This window comes from Oncorhynchus kisutch, linkage group LG24 (genome assembly GCF_002021735.2).
Source record: "Oncorhynchus kisutch isolate 150728-3 linkage group LG24, Okis_V2, whole genome shotgun sequence".
Classification (NCBI taxonomy): domain Eukaryota; kingdom Metazoa; phylum Chordata; class Actinopteri; order Salmoniformes; family Salmonidae; genus Oncorhynchus; species Oncorhynchus kisutch.
Window position 1 is genome coordinate 28,477,199 of NC_034197.2, and position 16,961 is coordinate 28,494,159.

Here is a 16,961-nt window from a genome sequence, read left to right on the forward strand (position 1 = left end):
CACTTACCCCCTAACACACTCAACATCTCAGCTATTCATGCTGTTTGCCAGTGGAAGTGTCTTTATCTGCGAACCAATTCGTCCCCCTCTCTCATTCCCTCCTTCCCCTATCATCCTCCCTGGGTTGAGCATGTACCCCACTGCACCAGCATGATGACCAGACACCCCTCCGTCCTTCCTCCTCTCCCTCCCTCCTGACCCTAATCAGTGGACTTACGTACCTCTCTGCACCAGCATGGTGACCTCGCTGCCTCTGGGACACTTGCTGAGCAGGTCCACCACCTGGTTGTGAGTCATGTTCTGGACGTTCCTCTTGTTCACCTCCATCAGAATGTCTGACTCCTTCAGGCCCCTGCAGCGGGGGTAGTCCACAATCTGCTTCACCCTCTGACCCCCACCCGTCAAGCTGTCAGCGATTGTGAACCCAAAGCCCTTATCGCCCTTCTCCATGTGCACCGTGATCAGCTCGGGCTGCCCGGCGATGGACGACGCCAGGGTGACCACATCGCTGGAGGAGTAGCCGTGTGAGCCGTTCGACGCCACCTCCGCCGAGGGGCTGAGGGCCCGCGGCTCCCTCATCCCGTTAACGGGGCCTCCGGTCTGGCTGCCGTGGCTGGACGGGGAGTCATAGCTCTGCTGGCCATTGACGATGATGGGCTCCTTGTCCAGGATGGCCACAGAGGTCACCAGGCTGGTGTTGGGGTCGTCGGGGTCAAAGGGCAGGGGGTAGCCGCGGCAGAGGGCCAGGTCCACCATGGAGCCGATCGGGATGGACTGGAAGATCTTCACCACCTGGGCGTGGGTGTAGCCAAGCACGATGATGTCATTCACACTCACTATGACATCACCTAGAGAAGGAAGGCACGGAGACGGACAGGACAGTTAAAACACAGTTAGTAGAACAGTCACTATCACATCACATTAGTAACACAGTTAGTAGAACAGTCACTATCACATCACATTAGTAACACAGTTAGTAGAACAGTCACTATCACATCACATTAGTAACACAGTTAGTAGAACAGTCACTATCACATCACATTAGAAACACAGTTAGTAGAACAGTCACTATCACATCACATTAGTAACACAGTTAGTAGAACAGTCACTATCACATCACATTAGTAACACAGTTAGTAGAACAGTCACTATCACAGTACATTAGTAACACAGTTAGTAGAACAGTCACTATCACATCACATTAGTAACACAGTTAGTAGAACAGTCACTATCACAGTACATTAGTAACACAGTTAGTAGAACAGTCACTATCACAGTACATTAGTAACACAGTTAGTAGAACAGTCACTATCACAGTACATTAGTAACACAGTTAGTAGAACAGTCACTATCACAGTACATTAGTAACACAATTAGTAGAACAGTCACTATCACAGTACATTAGTAACACAGTTAGTAGAACAGTCACTATCACAGTACATTAGTAACACAGTTAGTAGAACAGTCACTATCACAGTACATTAGTAACACAGTTAGTAGAACAGTCACTATCACAGTACATTAGTAACACAATTAGTAGAACAGTCACTATCACATCACATTAGTAACACAGTTAGTAGAACAGTCACTATCACAGTACATTAGTAACACAGTTAGTAGAACAGTCACTATCACAGTACATTAGTAACACAGTTAGTAGAACAGTCACTATCACAGTACATTAGTAACACAGTTAGTAGAACAGTCACTATCACAGTACATTAGTAACACAGTTAGTAGAACAGTCACTATCACAGTACATTAGTAACACAGTTAGTAGAACAGTCACTATCACAGTACATTAGTAACACAATTAGTAGAACAGTCACTATCACATCACATTAGTAACACAGTTAGTAGAACAGTCACTATCACAGTACATTAGTAACACAGTTAGTAGAACAGTCACTATCACATCACATTAGTAACACAGTTAGTAGAACAGTCACTATCACAGTACATTAGTAACACAATTAGTAGAACAGTCACTATCACATCACATTAGTAACACAGTTAGTAGAACAGTCACTATCACAGTACATTAGTAACACAGTTAGTAGAACAGTCACTATCACATCACATTAGTAACACAGTTAGTAGAACAGTCACTATCACAGTACATTAGTAACACAGTTAGTAGAACAGTCACTATCACATCACATTAGTAACACAGTTAGTAGAACAGTCACTATCACATCACATTAGTAACACAGTTAGTAGAACAGTCACTATCACAGTACATTAGTAACACAGTTAGTAGAACAGTCACTATCACATCACATTAGTAACACAGTTAGTAGAACAGTCACTATCCCATCACATTAGTAACACAGTTAGTAGAACAGTCACTATCACAGTACATTAGTAACACAGTTAGTAGAACAGTCACTATCACAGTACATTAGTAACACAGTTAGTAGAACAGTCACTATCACATCACATTAGTAACACAGTTAGTAGAACAGTCACTATCACAGTACATTAGTAACACAGTTAGTAGAACAGTCACTATCACATCACATTAGTAACACAGTTAGTAGAACAGTCACTATCACAGTACATTAGTAACACAGTTAGTAGAACAGTCACTATCACATCACATTAGTAACACAGTTAGTAGAACAGTCACTATCACAGTACATTAGTAACACAGTTAGTAGAACAGTCACTATCACAGTACATTAGTAACAAAGTTAGTAGAACAGTCACTATCACATCACATTAGTAACACAGTTAGTAGAACAGTCACTATCACAGTACATTAGTAACACAGTTAGTAGAACAGTCACTATCACATCACATTAGTAACACAGTTAGTAGAACAGTCACTATCACATCACATTAGTAACACAGTTAGTAGAACAGTCACTATCACAGTACATTAGTAACACAGTTAGTAGAACAGTCACTATCACATCACATTAGTAACACAGTTAGTAGAACAGTCACTATCCCATCACATTAGTAACACAGTTAGTAGAACAGTCACTATCACAGTACATTAGTAACACAGTTAGTAGAACAGTCACTATCACAGTACATTAGTAACACAGTTAGTAGAACAGTCACTATCACATCACATTAGTAACACAGTTAGTAGAACAGTCACTATCACAGTACATTAGTAACACAGTTAGTAGAACAGTCACTATCACATCACATTAGTAACACAGTTAGTAGAACAGTCACTATCACAGTACATTAGTAACACAGTTAGTAGAACAGTCACTATCACATCACATTAGTAACACAGTTAGTAGAACAGTCACTATCACAGTACATTAGTAACACAGTTAGTAGAACAGTCACTATCACAGTACATTAGTAACAAAGTTAGTAGAACAGTCACTATCACATCACATTAGTAACACAGTTAGTAGAACAGTCACTATCACAGTACATTAGTAACACAGTTAGTAGAACAGTCACTATCACATCACATTAGTAACACAGTTAGTAGAACAGTCACTATCACATCACATTAGTAACACAGTTAGTAGAACAGTCACTATCACAGTACATTAGTAACACAGTTAGTAGAACAGTCACTATCACAGTACATTAGTAACACAGTTAGTAGAACAGTCACTATCACAGTACATTAGTAACACAGTTAGTAGAACAGTCACTATCACATCACATTAGTAACACAGTTAGTAGAACAGTCACTATCACATCACATTAGTAACACAGTTAGTAGAACAGTCACTATCACAGTACATTAGTAACACAGTTAGTAGAACAGTCACTATCACAGTACATTATTAACATAATTAGTAGAACAGTCACTATCACAGTACATTAGTAACACGGTTAGTAGAACAGTCACTATCACATCACATTAGTAACACAGTTAGTAGAACAGTCACTATCACATCACATTAGTAACACAGTTAGTAGAACAGTCACTATCACAGTACATTAGTAACAAAGTTAGTAGAACAGTAAGTAACACAGTGAATGTACTATGTGGGGTGCAAGTATATTACCATATGTCTCCAATATGTTCAGTACTTAGTTTACACAATCACTTCAACCTCCTTAGGAATGGGGCAAATGCTTTCTGTATAAATGGTGTGAAACAGTGCCCCCTGTGGGCTAAGACAGTGTACTGCACCTGTCTCCATCTTCCCATCCACAGCAGCAGGACCGTCCAGGACAAGACTCTTGATCTGGAGGAACTCATCCGGCTCGTCGCCCCCGACGACGGTAAAGCCGAACCCACGGCGGCTCTTCTTCAGTTTGGTGTTGATGAAGGTTCCGTTCAGTTCTGCTGGGTTCCGTGTGAAGAACGGCTTCCCTCCTACAGAACGCAGGGAAGAGAACATTATTTGGAACATATTTGTATCTGTCTCTATCTGTGTCAGTTACATTAGCTGGCTTTGTCTTTTCTCTTGTCTATCTATCTATCTGTCTGTCTGTCTGTCTGTCCGTCCGTCCGTCCGTCCGTCCGTCCGTCCGTCCGTCCGTCCGTCCGTCCGTCCGTCCGTCCGTCCGTCCGTCCGTCTGTCTGCTTGTGTCACTGAAACTGTACATTGTGGGTGTATTTGATTGCGAGTTAAATGTCTGTGGTACACAAGACCCTGGTATTGAAAGTGTGTGTGTGTGTGTGTGTGTGTGTTGTCTAGAAAGTGTAACCCCACTCACGTTTGGTCCCTCCTGGGGGAGGGGGCAGTGGGGGCGGGTCCTGGGGGTCACGGTATGTCTCCAGGTGGTTACTGGCATAGACGGCCAGGGGAGCACCAGCTGAGGAGTGTTCCTCTATCCACTCTGTACAGCGAGAGACACAGAGGGACTGTGAAATCATAGTCACAAACACACGGATGCACGCAAGCACACACACACACAAATACACGCACACACATACACTGACACACAACCGTACACAATCAATAAAATACAAACATAGGTACACAAACATAAGCATCACATTCATTCATTTGTTGACTCAAACTTGCTCTACACCAGAGGTGTCAGGCATACTGGCTGCTCCGGGGGGGACAAACGCTATACACTTTAAAATGACTAAGACCTAACACGGTAAATTACGCAATAAGAGATAGATTTATTGAAAATATGTTTTAACATTGCATCTGATATTACATGCCATTTCATCATTACATTGTGTCTCAGTGGTCCTAACACGTAGCAAGCATGATATCAGCAGCAGTTTGCACATGGACGGTGGCTTCCACAGCTCTAAGACAAATAAGTGAATGCTACAGTGGCTCATGTGTTGAAAGGAATATAAAAATGATGTTTTAATGATATTTAATCAAACAAATAAGAACCCAAACGCCAACAGGACAGGACAAGGGTTGGGGTCAATTCCATTTCATATCCAGGAGAATTCATCAAAATTCTAATTCTGAGGAACTAACTTTTCATTCTTAAACTGGGCTGACTTCAAATAGAATGAACCCCAACCGTGCAGGACAAGACATGAGACAAGACATGAGACAAGACGTGAGACAAGACATGAGACAAGACATTAGACAAGACATGAGACAAGACGTGAGACGAGACGTGAGACGAGACGAGACGTGACGTGACGAGACAGACGTGAAGAAAGAAAGAAATGGTGCCGTGCCAGGGCAGGAAACGAACCTCGAATGTACCGCTCACCTTCAGGAGGCTGCGGCTGCTGCTGCTCCAGCTGCATCCTGCGTTTAGCCTCCACTATGGGGTTCTCATACTGGGTCTTCCTGTTGATGTGACTGATGATGATGAGAGAGAGAGAGGAGAGGGAAAGGATGAGTGTGGGATATTGATTGTCACCATGATAAATGACGGTACACAGTGTTGGACATCCTCTGGCTCACAGCCTCGTAAATCCCACCAGCTCTGTGACAACCTCATAGGTCTACACAAACTACACACTGGCTACACAAAATGGAGTCCGGTTTCAGATACATCTACGTAGCTTCAAACCAATTATAGTACACAGAATGTAGAAAAGGTCTGACAAGAGAGGCTGAGAGAAAATGCTAGTTCAACTGAAACTTCATGAAAATGCTGATGTATTCCGTCATATTAATTATTGTGGGGTTAATGAGAGGCATGTGAAAAGAGATGAACCGTGAGGTGTTCCAACTTACTCTACGTAGTAAACCCCATACACTGGGTCATCTATCTTCTCCCATCCAGCAGGCAGCTCTGAAACAGAGAAGGAAAAGCAATGTTAGATCACTGTAATGACACATTGATTAAGGCAGTGTTCTCCTTCAGGAAGTACGTCAGAGGATGACGCTGTGCTCTATTCAGGGTCTCTCAGGTGTGTAAACCAACTCTGAAGTGAATCTATGTTTACCTGTCATGACTCAGTACAGTCAGTGGGCCACGGTGCAGATATCTAATATGGAGTCAAACTACTCCCTCTACCTCACTGAGCGAGGCACACACAGGCTACACACACACACACACAGGCTACACACAGACAGGCTACACACACAGTCAGCTGTCAGGGGAGATTCTGAACTAAATGAGACTACAGAGCTTGACTGCTCCCACCTACTAGATTTACTATTCATCCAGTCAGACCCAGCCTGCTCATATCTGTCTCTGTCTTCAGAACAGAACCAGGTTGCTTTCTACATTATCAACAGCTACAAACAGTTGATAGATGGACACAATTGCACGCCTCACACAAGTGAACGTAGCCAGCAGGCCAGTACTTATAGGCCAGTCCAGAACCATATATTAAGAGAGTTGGGCCACGTTTTAAAACAGACGCCATGTTAGTGCCTTTATTCTCCAAATGTTGGTGATGTAAGAATACAAGAGAGCCTCCCTGTGAAATGAACCGCTGTAAACAAGCAAAATAGAGCAGAGATTTAACAGACATTTTTATTGATTAGCATTCGGGATAATGTGCATCTAAGTCGGTACTGTGTTGTGGTGTCAACAAATTGCATATCAATGGCTTTCAATGGACATCTTGCATATCAAATTGCATATCAATTGCTTTCAATGGACATCTTTATAGAAATAAACATTACAATATTCTCAGCACGTTCAGACAAAAATCACATTGGCCCAACAGTCTACACGACAGTCTACACGACAGTCTGCATGACTCGGGGGAGTCAGAAGACATCCACGACAATGCAGAGAGCCAACATCATGTATCTGTATGATTCTACTTTACATTACTGGTCATCTACATGCAGTTTCTGGCTATGTGTTCACTGCAGATGTTACCATGTTTCAGTATATATCTTTCAAACACTGCTTCCTCCAGCATGCGCACACACACGCCCGTACACGTGCACACGCTCGGCTGCATCAGCGCTCAAAGGGAATTGTCTGACAGAGAGACTATTAAGCTGACACTCCCAATAAAGCGTTAGCATCTCATTCTCCTCCTCACCGTATTTGATTTCATACAAAGACATTAGCGCAGTGTGTTAGCGTGGGCTGCTGTGAACACCGACAAAAACACTTTGGAGCAGGCTGGCTTTCACAATCGATAATCATACACTGCCTTGTTCTGATGTGCCAGACGTAAAAGGAGCTCATAGGCCCGAGACTCAGAGCCCTGAAAGAGTCAGAGATTGTGTTCCCTTTCAGGAGCACTTCTGTTTCTGCCAAATAGTCTAGTCTGTGGAGCAGCCGTAACTACGGAGGCCAACCTGAGACGTCAAATCAAACACCTTCCTAATGTGTCTCCTGCATGAAAAGGAAATCACTCACTCAGCAGTTAGAAGCAAGCAGTACACCACGTTAATTAAGTTAATATAGGAGCCAAATTATACGATTATCGTGACACATCCAAATAGATGAGTGACATGGCGAGAAAGAATCTAGCAGTTGTAGATCAAGGTTTCGTATATAACACTTTTAAAATCAAATGTTATTGATTAACGGTATAGAAAGAAAAGATTGAGAGTCACCATAACCCTCACCAATACACAGCCGATAGAAATGCAACGACAGAAACAGAGTGAGAGAGTGAGAGAATAAAGGTGCATACCTAGCTCATTGTCCGGTTCCTCCGTATGTACCCCTTCTTCTCCACGGTGAAGAGAGCAGGATGAAACAGAAAGGGTGGTTGATTGGGTGAAGGAATGACAAAGGAAGGAAAATAAGGAGAGACGGTAAAGTAATATTAGAGAGAAAGACAAGGAGGGAGAGAAATATAAATATTTAAGTAACCAAATCAGTATTTACTGAAACATAGATGCACCGTAATCCCTCAAATCAATGATGTATGGAACTAAGAGATGACACACGACAGTTATCTAAATGGCCACATGGTGGTGCCATTTCTGATATTGGTCGAAGAATTTCTTCTGAACTTTCACACAGACATCTATATCGTTACTTGTATGTTCCTGAAGAAAATGAATCTAACATTGTTGCATAGATATTTATTTGAAAATGTACAATGTACACAGTGGTGTAACAAATAAATAATAACAATAAAAACATCTTCAAAGGAACTATTACACAATTCCTTAGATGGAAAGCCAATCTCAAAAATAACCTCTTTCCAATTTGACTTAAGTTATCAAAACATTGTCGTGGTAATAATGGGACCAGTGTATAGAAACAGACTTCATCAAATTTAGATATGAGCTCAGTGGCACCACCTTCTGATACCATCAACATGGTGCAAGATTAGGAGGTAAACAATAGATCACAGAAATGAGTGAAACACACACACACGCTCTCTCTCTCTCTCTCTCTCTCACACACACACGCTCTCTCACACACACCCACCCACCCACCCACCCACAGGGCCTGGCTTACCATCATCCTCACACTCTTCCAGAGGTTTTAGAGGTTTCTCCAGACAGCGAGGGTCGATCCACGATGTGGTCTTTGTGTTGTGGCTGAGGAAACAACAAACACACAGAGCTGTTAAAGACTGGCTCTGAAGTCAAGGTGATGAGCACTAAAAGCTAACAAAAGACCAATGATCTCATCAGCAGCACAAGGATGTAAGGGGTTAAAGTCAATAGGCTTGTCAACAAGCAAGTAAAACCAAACAGAGATTAACGCAACACCAAAAAGACTTCTCCCCCACTGAGAAACACAGACAAAAGGGTTGGAAGGAGTCATTGTCGACTTATTGTCTAGAATAGGTAGATGTATCCTCAACGTCACTACAAGCTTTCCTGTCAATCTTAAAGCAGACCAACATGCAGGTGTTGAATGCACAAAGCCATTTCATCATCCTCTCCCAGCCAGACAGGCAGACAAGCAGGCAGACCCAGCTCTGTGTGTAGGTCTGAGGGCAGAGGACTGTGCTTCATTGAGGTGGTCAGGTGATCTGATCTGCCTGTGATCTCTAAGGAGATCAGACTATAGAAGATTAACAGCCTGGAGAGCACTGACAGGCCTTTCTGGGGGAGGGGAGGGAGGGATAGTAGTGGGATACAGAACAGAGAGGCTTGATAGTATAGAGAGTATATAGTGTATGTAGTCTATGAAGTAGACCTCTCCATTCTCAGTGTATGCTAAGGGTACTTACATAGGGTATAGGGTGAATATGTACACTATGGGTGGTTCAGACAGCCCAGTACATCATTGGGCCCGAGCTCCCTGCCATCCAGGACCTCTATACTCAGGTGGTATCAGAGGAAGGCCCAAAAAATTGCCAAAGACTCCAGCCAACCAAGCCATAGACTGTTCACTCTGCTACTGTCTGGCAACGATACCTGGAGCATCGGCTCTCGGCCCAACAGGCGCAGAGACCTCTTCTACCCTCAAGCCATAAGACTGCTAAATAGCCCAACTGCTAAGTAGTCAATTAATGGTACCCAAACTATCTGCACTGAATCCATCTTACACTCACTAGACTTTATATACACACACCATATACACACTCACTAGACTTTATATACACACGCACTCACACACATATATGGCATGTGGTCACATGGTGTCTCCCGCAGAAAACCTTGCGTAAAATACTGAGGTAGCCATTTTTCCAATCGCTTCTTATGAGAAACCAACTGCCTCGACGGATATATTATCGAATATATTTGTTAAAAACACCTTGAGGATGGATCCTAAACAACGTTTGCCGTGTTTCTGTCGATATTATGTAGCTAATTTTGAAAAAAGTTTGGCGTTATAGTTGTAGCATTTTTCGGTCGATTTCTCAGCCAAGCATGGTGAAGAAACGGGAGCTTTTTCGCCTACAAAAATAATATTTTTGGAAAAAGGGAACATTTGCTATCTAACTGGGAGTCTCCTGAGTGAAAGCATCCGAAGTTCTTCAAAGGTAAATTATTTAATTTGGTTGCTTTTCTTATTTTTGTGAAAATGTTGCCTGCTGCCAGCAGAGCCTAGCATAGCATTATGCCATGATAAACTTACACAAATGCTTGTCTAGCGTTGGCTGTAACGCATATTTTGAAAATCTGAGATGACAGTGTTGTTAACAAAAGGCTAAGCTTGTGTTTGAATATATTTATTTCATTTCATTTGCATGAATAGGAAAAGTTTCTAGGGGTATTTATGTCTGTTGCGTTATGCTAATGCGTTTGAGGCTATGATTACGCTCCCGGATACGGGTTTGCTCGTCGCAACTAGTTAACAAACAGATTACTAACCATTTTGAATCTTAATGTACCTTCTCCGCTATGCAATCTGGTTTCAGAGCTGGTCATGGGTGCACCTCAGCCACGCTCAAGGTCCTAAACAATATCATAACCGCCATCGATAAGAGACATTATTGGGGAGCCGTATTCATCGACCTGGCTAAGGCTTTCAACTCTGTCAATCACAACATTCTTATTGGCCTTGGTCTCTCAAATGATTGCCTCGCTTGGTTCACCAACTACTTCTCCGATAGAGTTCAGTATGTCAAATCGGAGGGCCTGTTGTCCGGACCTCTGGCAGTCTCTATGGGGGTGCCACAGGGTTCAATTCTCGGGCCGACTCTCTTCTCTGTAAACATCAATGATGTCGCTCTCGCTGCTGGTGATTCTCTGATCCACCTCTACGCAGACGACACCATTCTGTATACCTCTGGCCCTTCGTTGGACACCTAAACTAACCTCCAGATGAGCTTCAATGCCATACAACTCTCCTTCCGTGGCCTCCACCTGCTCTTAAATGCAAGTGAAACTAAATGCATGCTCTTCATCTGATCACTGCCCGCACCTGCCCGCCCATCCAGCATCACTACTCGGTTCTGACTTTTCTGACGGTTCTGACTTAGAATATGTGGACAACTACAAATACCTAGGTGTCTGGTTAGACTGTAAACTCTCCTTCCAGAATCACATTAAACATCTCCAATCCAAAATTAAATCTAGAATCTGCTTCCTATTTCGCAACAAAGCATCCTTCACTTATGCTGCCAAACATACCCTCGTAAAACTGACCATCTTACCGATCCTTGACTTCTGCGATGTCATTTACAAAATAACCTCCAACACTCTACTCAACAAATTGGATGCAGTCTATCACAGTGCCATCCGTTTTGTCACCAAAGCCCCATACACTACCCACCACTGCGACCTGTATGATCTCGTTGGCTGGCCCTCGCTTCATACTCGTCGCCAAACCCACTGGTTCTAGGTCATCTACAAGTCTCTGCTAGGTAAAGCCCCGCCTTATCTCAGCTCACTGGTCACCATAGCAGCACCCACCCATAGCATGCGCACCAGCAGGTATATCTCACTGGTCACCCACAAAGCCAATTCTTCCTTTGGCCGCATCTCCTTCCAGTTCTCTGCTGTCAATGACTGGAACGAACTGCAAAAATCTCTGAAGCTGGAGACTCTTACCCCCCTCACTAGCTTTAAGCTGAGCACTGCATCTGTACATAGCTCATCTGTAAATAGCCCATCCAATCTTCCTCAACGCCATACTGTATTTATTTATTTATCTTCCTCCTTTTTCTCAACTAGCCTACCTGGTTAAATAAAGGTTAAATATTTTTTTTTATAAAAAATACCTTATTATTATCTATCCTGATGCCTAGTCACTTTACCCTGCCTTAATGTACATATCAACCTCAAATACCTTATTATTATTATTATCTATCCTGATACCTAGTCACTTTACCCTGCCTTCATGTACATATCTACCTCAAATGCCTCATAACCTCTGCACATTGATCTGGTACTGGTGCTCCCTGTATATAGCTCCACATTGATCTAGTACTGGTGCTCCCTGTATATAGCTCCACCTTGATCTAGTACTGGTGCTCCCTGTATATAGCTCCACATTGATCTGGTACTGGTACTCCCTGTATATAGCTCCACATTGATCTGGTACTGGTACTCCCTGTATATAGCTCCACATTGATCTGGTACTGGTACTCCCTGTATATAGCTCCACCTTGATCTGGTACTGGTGCTCCCTGTATATAGCTCCACCTTGATCTGGTACTGGTGCTCCCTGTATATAGCTCCACATTGATCTGGTACTGGTGCTCCCTGTATATTGCTCCATTCTTGTGTATTTTATTCATATTGTGTAACTTACTATTTCATGTCTTATCATTATTTTTTAAATTGCTGACAGGTGTATAAAATCGAGCACACGGCCATGCAATCTCCATAGACAAACATTGGCAGTAGAATGGCCTTACTAAAGAGCTCAGTGACTTTCAACTTGGCGCCGTCATAGGATGCCACCTTTCCAACAAGTCAGTTCATCAAATTGCTGCCGTGCTAGAGCTGCCCCGGTCAACTGTAAGTGCAGCTATTGTGAAGTGGAAACATCTAGGAGCAACAACGGCTCAGCCACGAAGTGGTAGGCCACACAAGCTCACAGAACGGGACCGCTGAGTGGTGAAGCGCGTACAAATCGGCTGTCCTCGGTTGCAACTCTCACTACCGAGTTCCAAACTGCCTCTGAAAACAATGTCAGCACAATAACTGTTGTCGGGAACTTCATGAAATGGGTTTCCATGGCTGAACAGCCACACACAAGCCTAAGATCACCACGCGCAATGTCAAGCGCTGGCTAGAGTGGTGTAAAGCTCACCACCATTGGACTCTGGAGCAGTGGAAACATGTACTCTGGAGTGATGAACCATGCTTTACCATCTGGCAGTCCGACGGACGGATCTGTGTTTGGCGGCTGCTAGGAGGGCGCTACCTGCCTAAATGCATAGAGCCAATCGCAAAGTTTGTTGGAGGAGGAATAATGGTCTGGGGCTATTTTTCGTGGTTCGGGCTAGGCCCCTTAGTTCCAGTGACATCTTAACACTACAGCATACAATGACATTCTAGACCATCCTTTTGCTGTTTCGGCATGACAATGCCCCCATGCACAAAGCGAGTTCCATATTGAAATGGTTTGTCGAGATCAGTTTGGAAGAACTTGACTGGCCTTCAGAGCCTTGACCTTAACCCCATCAAACACCTTTCGGATGAATTGGAACGCTGACTGCGAGCCAGGCCTAATCGCCCAACATGAGTGCCCGACCTCCCTAACGCTCTTGTGGCTGAATGAAAGCAAGTCCCCGCAGAAATGTTCCAACATCTAGTGGAAATCCTTCCCAGAAGAGTGGAGGCTGTTATAGCAGCAAAGGGGGGAACAACTCCATATTACTGCCCATGATTTTGGAATGAGATGTTTGACGAGCAGGTGTCCACATACCTTTGGTCATGTAGTGTATATTATACATGCTCTACAAAGTAGACTTCTCCATTCTCGGTGTAAGCTAAGGTACAGGCCATAGGGATTTAGGATAGGATTTAGGGTATATTATACGTACTCTATGAAGTAGACTTCTCCGTTCTCGGTGTAGGCCATCTCCCAGTTGCCTGGCAGGGGTCCTAGGGGATCTTCTGGGGAGGCCTGGGGCTGGGCGTGTGTCTGCTGCCCGCTGTCCGAGGTGGATGCGGCCACGTTGTTCAGACCATAGGACGGAGCGTTCTCGCGCGCGGGGTACGGCCGTAGAACACCACCGCAGCTCTCGTCCTGGTCGCTAGGGTTACCTGTGCACAACAAGGGAGAGGGGAAGAGACTACGAACTAAGGATCCTGGGAAAGTAAGGAGCACGACAACACAGAACAAAACAGAGAGAGGAGGTTTATGTTTCCTGCTGTAACAGGAATGTGGGAATCTAAGGGTGGAATGATAAGACAATTTATGCTTAGAGTACTGTGTGCAATATAGGACTACTAAAACCAACAGCAACAAAAATATATTTTATGGTTCACGACTACTAAACATTTTTCCTTTCTTAACTTTCTCTCCCTCCCTCTGTAAACCCCCTGCCTGCTAGTCCAAAAGGAATGGGGCCCAATGACTATAATGAACATGCAGTCAGCCTCTATTTCTCTTAAACCCCCCTCTATCTTGCCCTCCCTGACTTCATCCTCCCTCTCTCACTTCCGTGAGCCTTTCAGGGGTGATCAAACGCTAATTCACCACTCTGACAGACTGGCAGGACACACAGAGTGAGCATAGAAGGAGAAAAAAAACTCCATCTAGGAACTGACTGACTGTCTCATAAACTCTCCAGTCCGGGCTAACACATTAACACAAGTGATATTTCAAACTCAGTCAGACATTATGCCTAAAAAACTATTCACAAAGTGTTGTTGAGAGAGAGAAAGAGAGTGAGAGAGTGAGAGAGAGAGAAAGATGGCGCGAGAGAGAGAGAAAACAAGAGAGAAAGACGGAGGGAGCGAGAGAGAACAAGAGAAAGAGAGAAAGCGAGAGACACCCAGCAACACAGGGCAGAAGAGTGGAGAGCACAAACGCAGATACACACTCTCCCTCACACATGCTTTCAAACATGTGCGTAGAAATGAGCACACACACAACTCACCCACACCCCAAACACACACATCCCCCATTGAACAGCCGCCTGGTTTGGTAGTGGTAGTCTATGTGTAATTGTCTGACGGCATGTAAAATGACGTACCTGTAAAACTGTTGTTCATTTCTGTGGCCTGGTCGTCATCCTCGTAGTCAGCAGGTACTACTTGGGCGTTTTGCATGTCATTGTAGGACTTGGTGCGCTTGGGAGTGGACTGCTGGGAGCCTGGAGGGCCGTTGAGGAGCACAGCATCACTGAGAATCACTGTCCCAACCACGGGCTGCCTCGGCGGCTTAGGCGTCCCATAATAGTTACCTAGGCAACAACATGGACATTAGCATGCCTGAGAAAGAGATGGAGGGAGAGGGAGAGAGAGAGGGAGAAGAGAGGGAGGGAGAAGGAGAGAGGAACGGGGAGGGAGAGAGGGAGGGGGAGATAGGAAGTGGTAGGGGGATGGGGAGGGAGCGAGGGAGGGAGAAGGAAGAGGGAGGGAGGGATGGAGGAGGGCGTGAGACAGAGAAAAGGGGATGAGAGAGGGAGGGGGAAGGAGAGAGGGAGGGGAGGGGGAAGGAGAGAGGAAGGGAGAGAGAGAGCACCGGCCTCTCCCTACTAGAATCTGAAGTCAAATGTTTACTGTTTGCTGATGATCTGGTGCTTCTGTCCCAAACCAAGTAGGGCCTACAGCAGCACCTAGATCTGCTGCACAGATTCTGACAGACCTGGGCCCTGACAGTACATCTCAGTAAGACAAAATATGATGGTGTTACAAAAAAGGTCCAGTTGCCAGGACCACAAATACAAATTCCATCTAGACACCGTTGCCCTAGAGCACACAAAACAATTAACATCAGCACGACAGGTAACTTCCACAAAGTTGTGAACGATCTGAGAGACAAGGCAAGTAAGGCCTATGCCATCAAAAGTAACATAACATTCAAGTATTTTTAATCAGTTATAGAACTCATTGCCCTTTCTGGTTGTGAGGTCTGGGGTCCGCTCACCAACCAAGAATTCACAAAATGTGACAAACACCAAATTGAACCTCTGCATGCAGAATTCTGCACAAATATCCTCTGTCTACAATGTAAAACAGCAAATAATGCATGCAGAGCAGAATTAGGCCGATACCCGCTAATGATCAAAATCCAGAAAAGAGCCATTAAATTCTACAACCACCTAAAAGGAAGCGATTCCCAAACCTTCCATAACAAAGCCATCCCCTACACCTACAGAGACAAGAATATCACTGCACCCGCAATAACATCTGCTAAATATGTGTATGTGACCAATAAAATTTGATATGAACCTGGAGAAGAGTCCCCTAAGCAAGCTGGTCCTGGGGCTCTGTTCACAAACACAAACAGACCCCACCGAACCACAGGACAGCACAATTAGACCCAACCAAATCATGAGAAAACAAAAAGATATTTACACATTAGAAAAACACTGAGCTGACTAGAATGCTAAACAGAGAGTCCTTAGTGGCACAATACCTGATCACTGTAACTGACCCAAAATTAAGGAATGCTTCACTATGTACAGATTCATTGAGCATAGCCTTACTATTGAGAAAGGCTGCCGTAGGCAGACCTGGCTCTCAAGAGAAGACAGGCTATGTACAAACTGCCCACAAAATGAGGTGGAAACTGAGCTGCACTTCCTAACCTCCTGCCAAATGTATGACCATTTCAGAGATACACATTTCCCTCAGATTGCACAGATGCACAGAGAATTAGAAAACAAATCCAATTTTGATAAACTCCCATATCTACTGGGTGAAATCACAGCATCAAGATTTGTGACCTGTTTCCACACGAAAAGGGCAACCAGTGAAGACCAAACACCATTATAAATACAACCTAGATTTATTTTCCCTTTTGTAATTTTCCCTTTTGTAACTATTTGCTCATCGTTACAACACTGTATATAGACATAATGACATTTACTGTTGTTTATTTCACTTTTGTTTATTATCTATTTCACTTACTTTGGCAATGTAAACATATGTTTCCCATGCCAATAAAGCCCCTTAAATTCAATTGAAATTGAGAGAGAGGGGAGGGAGGGAGGGTGAGAGAAGGAGGGGGAGGGAGCGAGAGATAGAACACAGAGAGATAGAGGACAGAGAGATAGAGGACAGAGAGATAGACCCAGAAAGATAGCGGGGAGGGGATCTATAAAATCTCAATGCAGTGGAAAGAGAGACAATGGCAGAACACAA

At 43.9% G+C, this 16,961-nt stretch overlaps 1 protein-coding gene across 11 annotated transcripts in view; it reads right to left on the bottom strand.

Annotated features, from left to right (window-relative positions):
* Positions 1-16,961, bottom strand: part of LOC109869032 (membrane-associated guanylate kinase, WW and PDZ domain-containing protein 1) — a 200,793-nt gene that overhangs the window by 51,857 nt on the left and 131,975 nt on the right. For 4 of the 11 annotated variants that reach the window (XM_031803411.1, XM_031803407.1, XM_031803409.1 and 1 more), the window contains exons 4-12: positions 14,846-15,055; positions 13,688-13,955; positions 8,752-8,834; positions 7,973-8,011; positions 6,099-6,156; positions 5,608-5,717; positions 4,648-4,770; positions 4,118-4,303; positions 222-848 (exon numbers count right to left, since the gene is read on the bottom strand). In XM_031803411.1, the coding sequence (XP_031659271.1) occupies positions 222-848; positions 4,118-4,303; positions 4,648-4,770; positions 5,608-5,717; positions 6,099-6,156; positions 7,973-8,011; positions 8,752-8,834; positions 13,688-13,955; positions 14,846-15,055 (1,704 nt within the window). The remainder of the gene's footprint in view (positions 1-221; positions 849-4,117; positions 4,304-4,647; positions 4,771-5,607; positions 5,718-6,098; positions 6,157-7,972; positions 8,012-8,751; positions 8,835-13,687; positions 13,956-14,845; positions 15,056-16,961) is intronic. The other 7 variants (XM_031803412.1, XM_020458853.2, XM_020458852.2 and 4 more) reach the window with 5 other exon arrangements.